The 19,534-nt window shown below is 34.4% G+C and overlaps 1 protein-coding gene across 10 annotated transcripts in view; it reads right to left on the reverse strand.

Annotated features, from left to right (window-relative positions):
• Window positions 1-5,155: 5,155 nt before the first annotated feature.
• The window catches only part of LOC125668794 (uncharacterized), a 29,840-nt gene continuing 15,461 nt past the window's right edge, over window positions 5,156-19,534 (reverse strand). For 3 of the 10 annotated variants that reach the window (XM_056163601.1, XM_056163603.1, XM_056163602.1), the window contains exons 2-7: window positions 17,508-17,622; window positions 14,455-14,726; window positions 11,139-11,300; window positions 9,148-9,891; window positions 6,786-6,894; window positions 5,156-6,445 (exon numbers count right to left, since the gene is read on the reverse strand). In XM_056163601.1, the coding sequence (XP_056019576.1) occupies window positions 6,791-6,894; window positions 9,148-9,891; window positions 11,139-11,300; window positions 14,455-14,726; window positions 17,508-17,605 (1,380 nt within the window). In that variant the 5' untranslated portion in view covers window positions 17,606-17,622 and the 3' untranslated portion in view covers window positions 5,156-6,445; window positions 6,786-6,790. Of the gene's footprint in view, window positions 6,446-6,725; window positions 6,895-9,147; window positions 9,892-10,738; window positions 10,763-11,138; window positions 11,301-12,249; window positions 12,352-14,454; window positions 14,727-17,507; window positions 17,623-17,791; window positions 17,968-19,534 lie in introns of those variants that run through there. The other 7 variants (XM_048903204.2, XM_048903205.2, XM_048903209.2 and 4 more) reach the window with 5 other exon arrangements.

A 19,534-nucleotide genomic window follows, 5' to 3' on the forward strand; every position in this document is an offset into this window, starting at 1 on the left:
GATTGGGTGTTGACGGGAAGGAAATCAGTGTGTTGCGACTGAACTGGTTTTGCGGTGGGTACAAAAAATCAGTCAACGGATTATCACCGTATATGTAACATGAAAGATGAAAGGTAGCGAACAGTGATCAATCTCATAGATCCTATGAGAAATAAAAAAAAAGTTGGACAAACACGGATCCCTGGATATACCAGAGATGGGATCAGAAACGTAGGAGGAGTAAGCACCCTTGTCGACCGGTCATACCCACCGTGAGCCCTATATCTTGATCAGGTAAACGGAGTTATCCGTACTCAGAATCAGTGTGCCAAGAACGGCCTAACAATCGGTTTGAAACACGTCAGACAACATTTGATTCAATGATAGGTTGTAATGGCAAACTAGATCGTTATAACGACCATAGAATTTGCGAAAGGCTAACTTTAAACGACACTGTTAAACCACATGTAGCATCAATTTTACATCAATATTTAATTGGTGTTATAAAATTTAGAAATTCATTTCAAAATTAAGGATTATCTCCCTCACGCATAGCTCTTATCCTTAGACAAATTTGACTCCACTTTTTTGGCACACTGTTTTTCCCTATGATAGCTCTAAAACGTCATTGTTATTTCGGATTTCAAACATTTCGGTTGAGCATCACTGAAGAGACATTATTTGTCGAAATGCGCATCTGGTGCATCAAAATTGGTACCGTACAAGTTTTACATCAACTTGTTTAACAGTAGTCTGCCTCAGTTTAAAAACTGAGCATATACAGAACAAGCTCTTGCGTATCAAATCAGCTGAGAGATAAAAACACCAGATTCTGGTGATTATGAAATATTGCTATTTAAATATGGGAAGTTGACGATGGAGAAGCTGAAATCATCTCGTTTGTCATTACGTGTTAGTTTGTCATTGGTATTATTTTCAATAAAATATCTAAGTACTAAGCAGATGTGGAGGACTCTGTGATGTCTTTGATTTCGAATTCACGGGGATATAGCGAATTATCATATGAATGAAAATGATTATTGTTTTAAAATATCTATAACGTTGTCGATATATCTAAATGTCGAATTGAAGACCACAGGAAGAGATGTTTTCTTCTCATATAGAAGCTTTTGAATAAATTCTGCTTCATAGGAATAAACAAAAGAGGTCAGCTAACAAAGGAGCACAATTCGTGTCTATGGGAATTCCAACAGACTGTTGGAAGATCTTATCACAAAAGACTACGAAGATATTGTCACTGAGTAACTCCAGTATATTTTTTATTCCAACTTCAGAGTACTTGTGCGTGTGTTGTTTGACAAAGTAATTTTTGTATGATTGGTTACTGGAAATGAATATTTCCCCTTTCCATTTTTGTTGAAGAAGCAAATGCCTATGATGCCAAAAAGTCTAGTCTTTAATTTATAGCAAGGAATGGTCGTGTAATGTGTTGAAAAGTCATACGTTTTGATGTTGATTTGAGAAAAGTTTTGCTATTTCAAATTTACTAAAAGTTCTTTAGAAGATTTTAGGATCCATATTTACACCACTTCTGGCCTATGTTGTGGCGCAGTACGTTTGAATTTTCTCCTTCACCGCTGTTAATTATTTCGTAAGGAGCAAAGATAGGGGCTTGATAGAAGATTTACTCGATCCAGCTATGTATCTTTGTCTGTAAGGGTTTTTGTGAAGTTTAGGCATCCAGTTTAAGTATCATGAAAGGTAAACATAACGAACAGTGATCAATCTCATAACTCCTATATCATGTTCTTTTTTATATTTAGCCCATCGTCTGGCATACTCTTAGACAGAATTCGTAATAGAAATGATGTTCTGTCGCTAATTGAAATACCGAAGTTCTCTGAATTTAGGGCCTTTTGAAATAAATGATATCAGGTCCTCATTTTCAACTTTATCAACATCAACAGTAATGACATGTTCAGCTGGATTATAGTTGAAAGAAGACAAAGAACAAGAACGCGTAGGTTGATTAAATTCAAGATTGTCTGTATCTAGGCACTGCAAAGTTTTTTTGTAATTAAAAAGTTAGAACGCAATAGTAGAAGTATATTTGTAGGAAATACAAGGTGTAGACTTGAACTTGAAATATGCTGGAATACAAGACTAAACGTTTTCTGTGAAACATTAGATAAGATGTCTGATCGTACGCATCCGAAGGAAATTGAAACCGAGTTCAACAATACTTGATACATTATAACGACCATGGTTAACAGTGGCGTAGCTTCCATTGAGGCAACCGAGGCAGCTGCCTCGGTAAAAAAACCCAACCTTTTACGTTGTTAAAATGTCGACAGCTTCTGGCGGGCTGCGCCCCCCAGACCCCCTTCCTCGGTAATATTCGAACCCAAGCTACGCCTATGGTTAATACATAGATAAACAGTCTGTCTGTGATGCCTTGGATTCACACGAATGGTGTTGCATAACGCTGTGGTGGCTCCCGGGTTGTCTGTCAGTGTTGCAGTGTTGCCATTGGTAACAATACCTATAATAGTACATTGTAAAATCACAGACAGAAAACGTATATAAAATGTCTGCATGTTTTGGTGTGGTTTTTTGTTTTTGCTGAAACAGACAAAAGCAAAGTGCACGAACTTTTGGATCATCCTTTGTCACATTTTCTGTTGACTGTACCAGGTGTTCTATGTTATAAAAAGAAAAGATGATTTGGAATAGATAATTATGATTTTGTATTCTTCAACAAATGATTAGATTTTCTTTTTAGTGTTTTAAAGTGCTTTAGAGCCAACTCGTATTTACCCGCCAACTGCACTGTTGAAACCAACACTTAACTCCAATATAAACTAAGTACAACGTATATACCAAAATATATCTCACAAACCCTTGACAAATTACATTGAAAATTTCAAGGGTGAATATGTAAACTCTGAGTAGTTCCATGAGAGGTTTCGTGCCCATTAATATTCAACATAACATGTAAATATGAACTTATGCTGGACACCATCGAATATGTTATCGGTATGTGTGTACTGATGTTCTGTCAAACAGAGAAGGGAACTTTTGTTTTATTCTTTTACAGTTTTCGGTTGATTTCATTATCACCTAAATGTGGTATTTATATCTTTCAACTGATTCGATACACAAGAGCGTGTTCTACGAATGGTCAATTTTTAAATCGAGGCAGGCCACTGACAAACAAGTTGATGGTGCAGGGGTTTCAACAGTCTCGTTTAAAGTCAGCATTTCGCAAATTCTATGGTCGTTATAACGATCTAGTACGTCAATACAACCTATCATTGGGTCAAATGCTGTCTGACGTGTTTCATACCGATGTTAGACTGTTCTTGGTACCCTTATGTTGACTACAGGTAACTTCGTTTGCTTGGTCAAGATATGGGGCTCACGACGGGTGTTACCGGTCGACAGGACATGCTTACTCCTCTTAGGCACCTGATCCCACCTCTGGTATATCCAGGGGTTCGTGTTTGCCCAACTCTCTATTTTGCATTGCTTAAGGGAGTTATGGGATTGATCACTGTTCGTTATCTTCACCATTCATTTCCTTCATCCGTTGTTATGAAAGTATTAATTAAGCTATTTGAAGGCTAATATCTATATGCATAATATACTATAGATTGATGGAAGTGCATTTACAAAAATAAAATCGGATCTCGCTCTCCTTCTATAGATATAGTCGAGTAAAGTTAAAAACCCGTTAATTTCTCACGAACGTCCGATAACATAATTGCCGTGTACTTTTTATATCCACTTACTGATTCAAAATTTGGTTAGAGCAAAGCACGATTATAGCGAAGATGACTGTTCAATTCATTTCTCTGTTGCTTGAAGGAATTTAAGTGCATTGTATGTTACTATTCAGTAAAATATATTGCTAACAAATATCGAGGGGGTATAATTGAAAAAAATGAATTGAGGTGTGCATATAGCTTATTATTTTATTATCGTAGACTCTTAAGATAAAAATGTATCATTTCAATCATTTACATAAAACGGCTCTTTCACAGTGGACATACATGTATACCCGTATTATTAGTACATGCATCAGTGAACATAAGGAAACCCGCGTTCTAGTGCAGCATAACCCACGGTTGCGGTCTTTTGTGCCCAATTTCCTTCACCCGTTATTATAAAAATGTAAATTATGAGCTATAAACCTCAAGTTAAATGTTGATATTTTAATGTATTATCTATCATAGATTGGTGAAGGTTCGTGGATAAAAATACAATCGGATTTCGCTCTTCTTCAGCAGATATAGGCCAATAAAGTTAAAAACTCGTTGATTTCTCAGAAACGTCGGATAATAAAACGGCAGTGCATATTTGATATCCAACTACAACATTCAGAATTTGTTTAGCACAAAGCACGATTATTGCTAAGATGATTGTTCAATTGATTCCTATTGTGAACATCGCATACTACAGTGTATCTGTGAGAGGGAATAGTACGTACGTATCCCCAAACGGCGCTTTAAATCTTTGACCCGGTTCTTAGTACCCGAGTACCCGGCGTGATGTTAGCGACCGTCTGTAATGAAACGTAATATGTCAAGTATTTGTGAGACAAACCTTTTACATGAGAAGGTGAGTTTTAAGGCGACGCGTGTCTTGTCGAATCATTGGATCAAATTGTTGCCGATTATGTAACAACAGCTTAGTACTCCAATCCGACATTTCACGCTACATTGCTCCCAGTCGGAGAGCGTACGTCTTGGTCAGCATCACAGCTGTATAAAGTATTCAGTAAACTGCAAATTCATCCTTTGTCGTCTTCCTTTCCCCATAGACACTTTGTGTCGACTGCTTTACAACTACATATATATAAACTTCAATCCTTGCTTGTCTATGAATGTTTGTTTGATTTATTTATTTTCTTTTTTTTTCATCCTCCATGGACACTGCCGACTGCTCTTCAACTATCTTTCTTCCCGCTTAGTCAAGCAAAGTACTCGATAATATCGCACCCGCTTTCAATATCACGAAATGCTTGGATCGCGTGCACTACATGTATATATCTATCTTGCACACTAGTATGCCATACCTGTTTAAGACGTAGTGCACGCGAAGGAAGAATTTTGCGATATCGGGAGTGGGTGCGCCAAGTCAATATTACAGGCAGCATGATCTGTAAGTCGGTATGTAATGCACTCCATCTTCACGCAAAGGTAGATACACAAAATATGCATTCTAATTACTTTATTAGAAAATAAATACATATATGGCGTACTGCTCTTAATATTGGATACATGATGAACTTACATAAGAAATATATGTGATTCTTTAGATAATGATATTTTTCATATTTCATATACATGTATAGTAAGCATACAAATATATTCCCTGGGAATGTTCGATAACTCCCATCCACGCATTCCTTGTTTAAATAATAAAATCTCGTAGTCTGATAACTGATTATAGATATTTTCTTTATCCACAGTAATTATATGAAATAGTGGCTTCTTGGTAAAGATGGAAAGTCTTCCTCATGGAATATGAAGTTAAATTCAAACCTCACCAAATCCATATATTTCCTTCAATATAACAACAATTTTGTGAGTTATCAAATTGTATCTTCGAAAATTACATGAAATACAGTAGGAAATATTATCTAAACATTCAAGTTTTAAAAACGTACGACGGGAAATAAGCTCAGTCGTGAACATTCTTGAAGTAAGAAATAATGCAAAGACTAAAACCATTAGTTTTAAAATTGTCTTGAATATTTGTTGTTATAATCAACCTGTATAGACTTGTGAAAGCCATCTTAACACAATTTTTAAAAAACAAAAAGAGACATTCAAAATGAATATGATAAGTCTTGTATGAAAATACATGTATTATGTATCAAAATTAGATATAGAAAACAGAGAATCCAACGAAATAAATTCCAATGTCCACTTCTGACTACCAGATGCTTGTCTACACATGAACAGTTAGTACCTCTGAAACGCATGTACAAGATACGTATTCTGGTTCACACACCCACACAACTCAAACAAATTTCACACAATTCATAAAAATCATATAGAACATACACGTCCATATTTTGATTTCTTGTCCTTTGAGTATTAGCATTGCTATAAGAAAAATTCAATCAAACAATGAAAGCAGCGAGAAAATAACTCACAGTGACTTTGATAACAGTACATATTCTATGTTTAGAAAATAGACTCACAGTGACTTTGATAACAGTACATGATCTATGTTTCGTTGGTACTAGCAAACTGAAAATAAGGTCCATTACGAAATTTATTTTCTAAATGGCGTGACTTTGTAGATGATGTGTTTTGTGTCGATCGAAGGAGTGGGTATAAATGTGAAAGACGAGAAATCCGCAATCACATTTGGCACATGGCTGGCATATAATATCTCATGAACAATGTACAACGTATTATTGCGTTTCTTCTTTTGTAGAAATTCACGTTTGCAGTGTCTGATTTCACATCCATTTCTTCACCTCCACATGATTCTGCAATAGACAAACATCCATACTTCATTATACGTGACTGGTCCACACATATGACAAAGAAAGTCCCTTCACGTTTAACCGTGCTTCAAGCTTGGGTTTCTAAAAAAAATCTCAATCTTGAGTTTGAGTTTTTCATTTATTTGAGCATTCAAAATTTGAGCAAAATCTCAGACTTAAGTTCAAGTTTCGACTTACGTTTCTTTCCAGAAATCCTGGCAAACTTGAAAATTTTGCTTTATATCTTAGAACTGATAAACTAATGGTTGGTGGGTTTTCTTACTTGTGTTATAATGGTGGTGGGTTTTCTTACTTGTGTTATAATGGTGGTGGGTTTTCTTACTTGTGTTATAATGGTACCGGAGAATGTGGTCGACTTCCTAGATAGTCTGTTCCTTCGTCGTCTGACAGATAATTATTCAGGAAGTCAAAAGCAGCAGACACCTGTTTGCCTATTGAAAACAAAAATCAGAAAACATAGAAAATGGATTTACTCTTGCCTCTTTTATACCCTTTATAATAACTAGTCGTTGTGTGTAGTTTATGTTAAAGCCTTTTCTCCAATTAAGGTAATTCCGATCTTCTAGAATTATAGGTTCAATCTTATATTTGATAGCTGATTCTTCAAAAAATACATCTTAGTAACAAATAAAAATGATAAAATAAGTATGTTGCGGTATTAATAAAATTTATCAATCAGCACACATATACTGTTATCAACGTCAGAAAATTGCAATTTTCTTTAAACAGCATTATCAAAATTTTACAAAAACTGGTTAAAACGATATGATAGTGTTCATAGCTATTTCATGAGACTGTTTGTTTAAAAAATATTTGCAAAATGTTTGTGAAAAATAAAGGAAATCTATCGCATTATGGACCTGATCAAAGATTCTATGAAAACAGAGTTATTGCCCTTGGATTCAATATTTTCAAACATATAATTGATCATTCATATATAACTTAGACATCTGAAATATTTTATAGTTAACAAGATTTTTTGCAATAAATATTGAAAAAGACTCCAGCAAAATTTAAGTTCCTGTTATGCATAAATCTTAATAAATCATTGACTTTGCGAAATCTGATGACGTCACAGGAGGGTGGAAATACTTTAAATAACAGATGAAATGCTAGCGTACCTCTTAGGTACATGATGTTGAACATCATTGTGAAATTATTTTAGCATTTGTAAACCCCTCCAATTTCTACTTAAGTTCATCTTGTTGCATAAATACTAAGAGCAACCCAGGTCTAGTACTTATCAAAGACAAGAGTTTTCTTAAGGACCGTCGCCCACGTAATTTGAATATAAGAATCCTTCTTCTATCCTAATTTGATTTCATTGCATCTTGAGGACGCTTGATACAAAACAAATGAATGCATGAATTGAGAGAGAGAGAGAGAGAGAGAGAGAGAGAGAGAGAGAGAGAGAGAGAGCGAGCGAGCGCGCACTGCAATGACATTACATAAATCCCCACAACAAACCAGACAACTGTTTTGGACTTGACTGAGAAATCAAAAGAATAAATTACATTCATACGGTAAATTGTATTCTCTTTACTTATAAGGTAAATTGTATTCGTTCTACTTAAAAACACATGAATTTAGTTCTCATTTTCATTTTTTTCTTGGAAAAAAGTTTTTTAGTAGCAAGTATCGTTAACATGTTCTATCCTTCGTCTGTACTAAAGATATTAACGGTCTCCTGGTATACGCTAGATTCATCTTGAACCGTTTAAACTTTACTGGTATCGAGCAAACTATTCCCCGCTTTGGACGAGGAGAGCTTTCTTTTACAGTAAAACCACTTGGCCGTGTTATTTTGTAGTTGACGGATTGGTTGGTGGGTTTTTCTTCACAATTCTTAACTTTAAATTACTTCATTGTTTTGAACAATGCATGCATCTCCATAAGTAAAATTGAGCATTTCAATCATTTCTAATTCGACAGCTTTCTGTCCACTTAAGTAAATGCATCACTACACTTGAATATTAACAACTTCCGCTGGTTTTCAATCTTGCGATATAAGATACATCTTCCCCTTCATTTTATGCATGACACTACATGTATAAAGATCACAGGACATAAGATTAAAATCACTGGTGTATAAGAACTCAAAAGGATCTCAAAAGAACTCTTCATTTGAATTTTTACAAAATATCTTGTCTGTTCTCTTCCATACATCATCGAGTTTTTAATCTATGTCAAAGATATATACTTATATTTCATTTTACTTAAACTTTTCTATTCGCTAATTCATGCAGATTCTGGAGCATGGCAGTGATATATTCTTCATATCGAAAACCAGGACATTCTAACATCGACAAACATGACATATCACTTCGAAACAACTTCAAAAAGGATCCATATATAGCACAATTTGTTGATTTTCTAAATCGACAATGTACTTCATGTAGTTATTTTTTCTGTTCAGAATGTTATGACCATTAGAATTATAACATAGTACTTTGCATAATTTGAGAGAAATTATAGGCATGCAAGCAAATCACACAGAGCTGTTTTCACACTTTAGTCAATAAAATCGCCAGTACCAGGACCTATTGGTCATCTTTGTCTAGACAAGACAACAGGCCAATAAAACAATTACCAATTACTGCAAACGTACAAGTATAGTAACATGCCAATAAAGCAATTCCTTATTGTAAACCGTGATTCATCATAACCAATATAGATATACCTACCGTCAGTGTTACTGTCAGCCCTGCCCCTGGTGGACGCCCGCGAAGATACGGGATCCTCCCCGCTGAACACTGGGTTATCATGACCGTTCTTTTCATACACATCTGGCCTGACTGTGACGCTGACGAATGTGCTTTCCTTTAGGTTATTCCTAATGTTCTCTTGTTTCTCACTAGAATGAGCTCTTTCTCGTTTGATGTGTCCACTATACTCATAACGCTTCACTTCGACTTCTTCATCATCACTGTCTTTCGGCAAGTTAAGCCTCAGCTCCTCCTTATTATTCCACTGAGTTGATACGGGTTTGCTGTCTACAAAGTCTTTACTTTTCTCTTGCATTGCTCTCAATTTAGCGCTGTCTGTTTGAGATAACTCTTGTTCATTCACTTCCGGTTTGGTTTCCTTATCGTCTCTGACACCATTCATGTTCTGTCGCATCTCACGTTGTTTATGATCACGTGACTGTCTTTCGTGAATCTCTACTGACGCTGTACGAGGCACGCGACCTTCTAGAGACCCTTTCTGGTGTCGGTCACTCGTTTCCTTTTTACCTCTGTTGGACGATCGGTTTTCCAGATCGTACGGAGAATCGTACTTACGTTCACGTTTCCTGCGTTTGGTTCCTGTTAAATCACTGTGTGTTCGTTGAACCTTCTTCCCGCGCTTTCTATCTTCAAATACGTCACGGTATGGATCATATATGGCTCCTTGGTCGTCCGGATATTCCACTAAAAGTGTTCGAGAATCTGTAAAATATCCTTTTCAATTTAAACGACTTGTGTTACACGTATCAGGAAATTAACAGCATTAGATTCCCTAATTACCGAAAACACATGCACAGTTACGCATATGCAAAAGACAAAGGCCTCTGTGAGGCTAATTTTGACGCACTGCACCACTCATCATATGTTAATCATTATGAATACATAATTTAATTTTCAATTAATTATACGTTGAAGATTTTTTGTTGACAGTTTACTAGATTCGCGATTCTTGTTTTCATCATCCCTAATAAGAGAAATATAAAGATTTCTTTATTGATATTAAGGCTCGTCCGGAAATGGTGGACTCCATGTACAAATTCATGTAAGTTTAAACATCCGTAAACACTCTGTTGACCGAAATCTTTCCATGATCTCGTCTCAGTTTCTTTTGAATGGATATTTCTTCTTTTCGACATCCATAAACAGTGACACGTGTGTATTACGTTGGAGAAATGTTAGCTTTGTGCTATAGGCATCACCCACGTCTATTCTAACGAAACTTTTTTCATTGTATAAAGCTAGTATGTGGAATTAGCGTTTTCGTGCATTTCACAAATAAGTCTCTGTTATTAAATTATCCACACACAAAAAACCAACCCAAATTTAACCAGCTTTACACCAAATAGTAAGTAATAAAGTAAACTTTTTATGTTCCTCTACAACATAAGAATGGCAGGTTGTTTTGATGATGAAGTGAAGGTAAGTATTCGTATTCAATTTTAGGAAAATGTTAACATCAGTTACACCAAACCACACGTAAAGAAAACGATGAGAGAAGAAAAGAAAACAAGAGTGTTAAAATGAAATTATAACACTGCAATAGACTTACAAAATGTCCTCAGCGGAAGAAAGTCTTTTTCAAAAATACAATTGCATTACTTTTGGATACACATTAATTTAGAACAAATTATATGACTTACGTCAAACATAGTAATCCAATCAGTGATGGAAAATTAACCAGACTCATGAAACTTTTAATATCACGTCGGCTCATGTAAAACAGGAAACAGCCTTTTGTATCAAAGCATGTGTTTCCCAAGTGCTTTATTTTGAAGCAGGGAAGATAATGCAGAATTGATCAATTATATCTCGAAGTGATATACATGTACTATAATCTAGAAATTAAAGATGTTGAATTGAAGCAGAAATACGAGTACATCATTAAAAAAAATGAATTTTGTAATTACATCTTTATTTTACTGAAGATAAAAGACATTCAAGAAACACACCTCGAACGCCTCCATAGCCACCTGACGGGTACCCGGCATAAGGGGACGGTGGATAAAGCTCAAGGTAGTTGTTACTGTTAGGAAGACGTCCGTACTGTTCATAGGAGGAGGGGGCCTGCTGACTGTGGTAAATTTGACTGTTTCCTTGATAAACCAAGTAAGCTGTAAATAAGTGAATATGATCAATATTTGTACTCTGTCATATAAGGAAAACACTCATTTCCTATAGCCATAACACTGAAGCACACTGTGACTGAGATGTTTTCTTCTTCTAGAATTGGAGTGTGATATTTATAAATATCATGAAAGATATCATTTTTAAAATTCTGCGAAAAATTGTTTGTTTAAAAATAACTAACATAATCAAAGGATGCAAGTTTATCGTATCATTATATAGAACCTGGGAACTTTAATGCAATACATATATGGTTAATACAACCTTAACCATTATAAATATACAACGCATTACATGTGCCAATCGCAACATTTCATACTAATCTAAAACAAAATCACCTCTCAAGACACGGGAATTTTACTAAATATTGCACAACCAGCATATTCAGTGATTATATTGTATTTACTTAACTACTAATTGCATACCATGCAAAGTTTTTTCCTCATAATACTTTTTTATTGAACTACATGTATTGACATATTGCTAATCTCTATAAAAAGACGTGAATTAAAGAATTTGTATTTAAAAGAAAACTTTCTAATTACTTTGTATTGCATTGCATGACTCTTACATGTCACAACAAACCTATAAATTAACTATAATTTAGTATCATATGATGTAAAAATTCAAAACATACTAAAAGGTGATCATGCAAATATTTGAAAAACACACGAATGGTGTTAAGCTTTAAGGATAAAAATAGAAATAACTCTCTTCCAAATCTACGATCAGAAAAACATTAAATAAAGAGACATTGACATCAATTTTTACTGTGTTGAAAAAAGAGCAAATTCAAGATGGCGCACAGCGGTGAAAAACCGACATGGGTGAGTATTGTTATGTATATAAAGCATTCATTGCAGTATATTTCAAGGTGTCTAAAGCAACTGAAACCAACGTCTAAATATACACTTTTCATGCAGCTACAGTACATACGATAGTAATAATTGTAACTGGTGTAATATGGTTGTCTTTGTAGCGAGCCACTTCGGATCTCTCGGTCCTTATTGATCTGCCTGTACAGTTGTCGATTGTAACCTGTTTCGTTTTACATAAATTAGAATAACTATCTGTGCAGCAAAACTATCTATTTTGCCTTTCTATGTCAATATATTTCCATTTCTTAACCAAACTAACCCTAAAATTGCTTTTTCTTTTTAAAACCTTTCAATCGCTGGAGTGGGTGTTTTATGCAGCCACTTGAAAGTATTATTTGAAAGAGGTTCACATTGTAAACCCATATTAATACTTAAGTATTACAGTCTAATTTCACGAATAAGATTATCCTCAGTGAAATGTGGCATTTATTTATATAAATATATATGGAAAAAAAAATTCAAAGGCATTTGTCACTGTCAAACATCCATCGACGAGTGACATCTGTCCTTCATGGCGCGATTTATGAAAGCAACATGAAACATTAACACTCCATGGTTCTGTATGGATTCATAAATCATGAAAATTGATCCTTCAAGAATAAAAAAAAGTGTTGATAAATAAATACCGCTGAATGAAAGCAATATCAATACTATTCATCAATGTCTATTTCTGAATGGAACAAGTGTTGTTAGCGTGGTTAATTGTCTAATACATGTGGCGTGAGAAAATATTATTTGTAAAATAAGATGACATTTAAAATGGGTAAAAAACAGTTAAGAATTCTTGTGTTTGTTAAAGATTAAGCAAAGTGTGGATGTAATCAAGACGATGAGTTTAAAGTTTAAGAACAAGGAGCAGGTATCGACACCCTTGCGTACACCACAAGACATGGTGTTTAGCGCTTATTACATAATATGTAATCACATATACATATTCAGAAAATGAGTCAAAACAAAATAGATTTCGATCATTAAAATTTCTAAATAGAGGCTCTGGATCGTAGTTTGATTATCGATAATACCCACAGAATCCACGGAACGCAATATGATATTTGTTGAATCATTCTAAACCAGGAAGAGTCCAATTATATCTCTATAAATAAACTGTTTGTGTAAGTTGTCAACGACTAATTAAATAGCGGTACATCTATACAAAGTACGGTTATATTAGAAACGGTATTGCTTACAATAATTTCTATTCATTTAATAGTTTACTGGTAGGAAGTGCATGCTGACATAGCTCAAACAAAAAAGATTTTTTTTCTCACGATGGGCGATACCAGTGGTACACGTTACGCCATTGCTTATCACGGGTTATGGGCACTAATAGGACATTGAGTGATGAGTCCCCAGGCGCGCGCGACCGATTGATGACCGTAACAAGTTGTAAGGATAATCTACCGCGGCAAACTTATGTCACAAACGTATATATCACTGGTAGGTCAAAAACATTAGAACTGTGTGAAACGAAAGGAAAATGAATATGTGTATTGCAAAAGAAATAAGGCATACCATATTGCACAGCTGCAAGTTAATACATGAACCATTTGAGCTACAGGTATTGATACAAATCATATTAAAATTCAATCTATGGAATACCCAAGTCATGTCAGAAAAAGAAATTAATGGCCTACATATAGAGCATCTTAAAACGAGTATTTATGGCATAGGAAATTTATGAAATGAGTTACAGGATTTAATGTTTCCCTAACCTTGGTGAGGAAAATATTAACATCCGGTAACTCATTTCATAAATTTCATATACCATAAGCACGAGTGTAAGATTATATTTATCACACAACTATCACTAAACGCAAATTCTAATTTACTAATTCACAAGCAGAATGTCACAAATTTTTTTAAATTTAATTTAATTTTTTTATTTATTTTTTTTTTCCTTTTGCTTTCAATTTGATTGTGACATCGTCGCTACGTCACGGTTTGAAGAAACTTGAAATTATTTTCACTTCATAAAAGACTCAAAATCCTCCTGAAACAACCTTGGTGACAAAGCAAGGTCTTTTACCGTCAATGTTAACAATTTCAAAGGATGGCATGTTTTGTTTATGTGGCACATGAATGATTGACCTACCTAATTTGCATAATTATGAACCTGTGTTACGAGTTCATATCGTTTTTCCGAACCCGTGTAATATGAACCTGGAAAAGTACTGTTGTGTGATAAAGTAGCTTTAGAGAGATACAGTTGCGTCGAAGATGATGCTATAGATCTTTGAATATTTTCCTTCTTTCTATTACTCACGTGGTGACAGTCTGTCGTCTGATATAGCCCTCTGCATGGCGGGTTGCTGTTTCCTCTGATTGTCGTTGTAGTACATTTGAGATTTCCCGGGAGTGTAAATAGAGGGCGCTCCCATCCACAGACCATTAGTCCCCACCTTTGGTAACCTAGGGTCGGAGTGCTCCATACGTGGGTCCATTCCGTTGCCATATTTGCTGTTTTTTCCTAAACTTGTGTCATGGCTACCGCTCTGGGGCAATCGACGATGTTTTTCCTCATGTTTTTTCCGTTTTCTTAAAGATAAAAAAAATATTTGTAACAATTATAAGATCAAAGTAATAGTTTTCTCTTTGTATTTACGCATGCTGGTAGCTTCTTAAAGCCCTAAGGTTGAAGTATATTTCAATGAAATAGTAATTTTGTTCTTTTTACAAAGACATAAACTGGCATATGAAACTGCGGTTTTCAGTATGAATAATCTGCCATCTTGACATGAAATATCGCGTTTGGACACGCTGTTGTTTGCATGTTGATTCACGTCCCATTCGAGAATTGTTCCCTGATACAGAGACGTCATCAGCTTTAGGCGAAGTGCCACAAATTTTGACCTGTGTATATGACACTCAGGGTCATAGTGATGTTTCTTTGTCGTGTCTATGCTTACCGAGACTAGGGAATTTCGTTTATAACGTCATATTTGAAAGACCCGTGACTCTGGCTCTTGGAGAAGGAACAAATACTACCTAATTAACACGTCTTGAGTTTGACGTGGCGCAGAGATTGAGTGCCCTACTCAAGCCAACATCCAAAATATTTGATCAGATTGTAATGATTTACATACTTTTATTTCTTGTTTGTTTTCCTGTCTTGCTAAATGACAGAGTCCCCCCCCCCCTCCCAAATTCGATCTGATGCAAAGCAGAAATAAGTTGCTCTAAAAGCAGTCATAAAATAGTATCGTTTTTTATTCCTATAAATGAAATCAATTACTATTAATATTCTTCATGTTGTGGTAAGTTGAGATCGTTTTGGATGAATTTACTTTTTGACAATATTTTCAATTCTAACATTCTTTAAAAAGATATATCTTCTAACGTATCTCTATCATATTCATAATTTGCACTTTAGTTACTGATTTTGTGTTACATTAACATTAACGAATACTGTTTATTCAATATCGTCCGTGTCATCTTTACGAGCTACCATGTACGTTTTTCATACTGATTTTATCATACGTAAAAGAGTGCAACAAGGGACAACATTTTGACTGTAATTATTCATAGTAAGAAATCAAGCAGCTGTGTTTACCACCTTGTTATTCCTTCGGGGCGACAACAAAGTTGGTTGAACAAATCTGATTATCATCCATTCGGAAAAATATAGATTTCCCTGCTGAAATTTACGCCATGCATTGCTTTAGATATTTAACCGGAGGGAGAGTCGTGTTCTACCGATACGGTACATGGTTGTACAAGAAGAAAATCATTATACAAATTTATCTGTCACGTACAATATCTTTTTCTTTCTCTCAAATGGTACACTTTTCACATGGTTAATTGATGTTCCTGTTTTTAAACTTTTTTTAAGGCGACTTGCTACAAACTTTTTTTTCTTCCAAAATGATGAAAATGGATACTAAAGCTGTGATTATACAAGTAAAATGAATAATTTAACCGCATGGAATTTAATTTTTACTATGATTTTTCAATTATGTCCAATACAGTGGGACAACTTTATATAGAGTTATATAGGTAGCGGCAATATATATCACAATATTTGAACATCATAGAAAATGTGCGGGTTACTAATATTTTAGAAATTGAATAGTTGTACTAATTACAAGAAGAAGAAGCCTATATACATATATATATATATATATATATATATATCAATCTTTCTGTTTGTATTATATATATATATATATAAATATAAATCAACCTTTCTGTTTGTAGCAAGTACCTAATCATATTATTTAATATTCTGTATATCTATCTCATAAACTATCTAGCATTGTTCAAAGTTTGAGAAACATCGTTACAACAGTCATATGATATCATTATCAAATCATGACCGTGTAAATTATATTCATAATATTCATGATATATGTAGCAGGGCTCCTCTTATTTGACGTTTTAAGCTAAAAACCGATGTTGTCGTGTTTAGAATTAAGAAGGTCAGACTTTCTCTGGTCTGTTCATTGTATTGAGTTAGATGTGGGGTTAAATACACAAAAATGTACAAAATAATACATGACAACTGAATTTCACAATTCGTGAAGTGGACCACTTATGTCTCAGAACCAAAGAACCGCCATCGCTCTACGATTGCTGATTAAGTTTATGCATGATCAAGTTCATATATTTTCTTGAAACTATTCATAACATATGATAGATTAGGACAATAAAAGCATACAAACACATATTTCTGGTCAGAGATACAAACTCAGAGTGTGAGAATAAGAAGAGAGAAAAGATGTTAGCATAAATACCATGAACTAAATCATATATCATTTCAATAAACATAGAGATTTGTCTGTGATTTTTAAAAGATTTTGTTTTAACATGAGATCGGGAAATTAAAGTAAAATAGTTTATCTTTTAACATAGTTCTTTCGTAGGTGAGAAAATGTGCTATAGTAAAAAATATGATGAAATTCATTTACAAAATTGTCCTTGTTAGAATGCGTTACGCTAATGAAGGAATGTATGTACAGCAAATTAAATTCTTTGTTGGTGGTGTGTTGTTTGTTGTTGTTGTTTGTTAATGTTTTGTATGTGTGTGAATGTTGAATGATATCATTGTTTAAAAAATGAGCGGAGAATTTGTTACATTTATCGATTAGTTTTGTTTTTGACTAAACGAAATAAACGCAAATCTATTAGAACGCATCGACCATATTATTGTAAATATGGTTCATTATGGTGAATATATTTCTGGACAATATTAATTTCGAAAGCACATTTTGACAATGAACAGCAACTTCGGACATTAATAGTATGAATAATGGGAAAATTCATGCTGAAGAAATTCCTAAACGTATCTTCAACAACACGCAATGAACAAACTCTACTCACCCACAAACACAGTAGATGAGGACTGCCAAAACAATCAGGATCACCACCAATCCCGCTAAAGAACCACCCACAATAGCGATCAGTTCGTCGGTGTTCATGGTCTATTTTATTCTATCTGTAAACAAGGAGAGAGTAAAAAATCAAATACTAAAGCGAATTGTTTGTTATTTCGTGCGTATATGTTGACAGTGACTGTGAGTAAATAGTCAGATTTCAGATGATAAGTACTCCGCGGTCACAGATGCAGAGCCAAAAAGAAACTTTTATAACAAAAATCAATATACCCTCACGGAGCGTAAATAGGTGTAAAGTATCCAAAGTAGCTATATTTCGAAATAAATGGTTAATTATCCAGTTAGTTCCGCAGTCGTGACTGCTGTCCATAGGCAGATATCATTTTAACACTCAATTTATTTCATTAAGTGTAAAATAAAAAGACTACAATTGACAGAATAATTTCGGCAACAAAGACTCGTCATCATTCTCTGCACGTAGCAAGCTTACACAAGCATGAAGAATGTAGGTATTTTTATACCACACATCAAATTTTCATATTTAAAAAAACCGTTAATTGTTGTTACGTTTTTAAAACCCACATTTTTGTTTGACCGAAGAGCATGGTTTTCTTATGACTGATGGATTTTTAAAATAATATTTTTGCATTATTACTCCACCGTTTGCACCTTTTGTACGATAAACAAAATATGTTACTATCAGCATATCAAAAGCATATCCCAGTTAAGGGGCAGAACTGCCACTCCTACGTTAGTAATGAGAATTGCACACCAGACATTTTTGTAAAATGTATTGTTTGTGCATTCCTGCATTGCGGACAACTCTGTAACCTGGATAAGAAATTTTCAAAAGTGATTTACTCTTACGATCCAGACAAGTGTCATCTACTAGTTTTCTTAGAATTGTTTTTATGTATAGGTCTGTCCTCGATTTTCATATTGTAAACAGTATTTTTTGTTTATACTTTATAGTTTAATATGGGTCATACTGATGAGTCGTAAAGCTTAAAGCCAATTAACAATCATAATTACAAGAACAATTTTAGATGCAAAGTATGCATGTGTTTCCGACAATTTGATTTCTTTCAATGCTTTCTTGACTTCTCACGGCGTTACCAGATTTAAAACCGTACAAGATTTTTTTTTTATATATTAGATGGAGTCATTACCGTAGTTAAGGGCTCTACAAACACGACCTCTGGCGTTTTCTGTAGCTTGGAGATGGGCATTCTCATTGAAGTTGAAATACGATGTTTGCATACAAAATTTATGCAGTCTCTTTTACCTCATAAAGCTCGCGGTGGGGTCGATTTCAGATATAAATCAATCCACGGGAATATCGGAAGGTGTACCTTTATTGAAATGCACGTGGTAACATAAAGATTTCTTATTCCTCAACACAGAAAAACGTTTGAAAAATGCATTTTTAAAATAATGTACATTTTCTCAGTTGTAATATGTATTTTATTTTACTGTTTATAAGAAGTTTAAAACATTTTATTATTTGTTTGGTTTACATTTCATAATTATTCAGAGAAACATTCAAATCATTATCTTTTATATTCTAACTTGTTTTTTCGACAAATGAGAATTTCTTGAATTTTTATTCAAAGGAACCAAGGGAGAACTGTGTTAATGAAATACAAAATGCAACCATTCCACGTGCATTTATTTATGATATTTTACCTCTACGTCCGTCAACGAGGGGATTGGTCGAGAATTAGGGACTAAGGCTATCTATCCAGCTATGATTTGTACCTGCGTATAAGACGGGTACCTTAATAAAGGTGTTACACGTATGTTTATGAACGAATTAAGTAGCGTAGAGAAATGAAGGGGCGCACCTCGCACAAATATTTACTTTATTGTTGGTTCAATTTACAAGATCTTTGCTACTTTAATGAAAATAAATAAATAAGGTAGATAAAATGGTTTGATCAGAGAGGGGTGGCCACGTACGAACGTCAGAATAGTCTTGCTCAAAAGGGACACCATAAAAATGTCGCTCAGTCA

This window comes from Ostrea edulis, chromosome 4 (assembly GCF_947568905.1).
Source record: "Ostrea edulis chromosome 4, xbOstEdul1.1, whole genome shotgun sequence".
Classification (NCBI taxonomy): domain Eukaryota; kingdom Metazoa; phylum Mollusca; class Bivalvia; order Ostreida; family Ostreidae; genus Ostrea; species Ostrea edulis.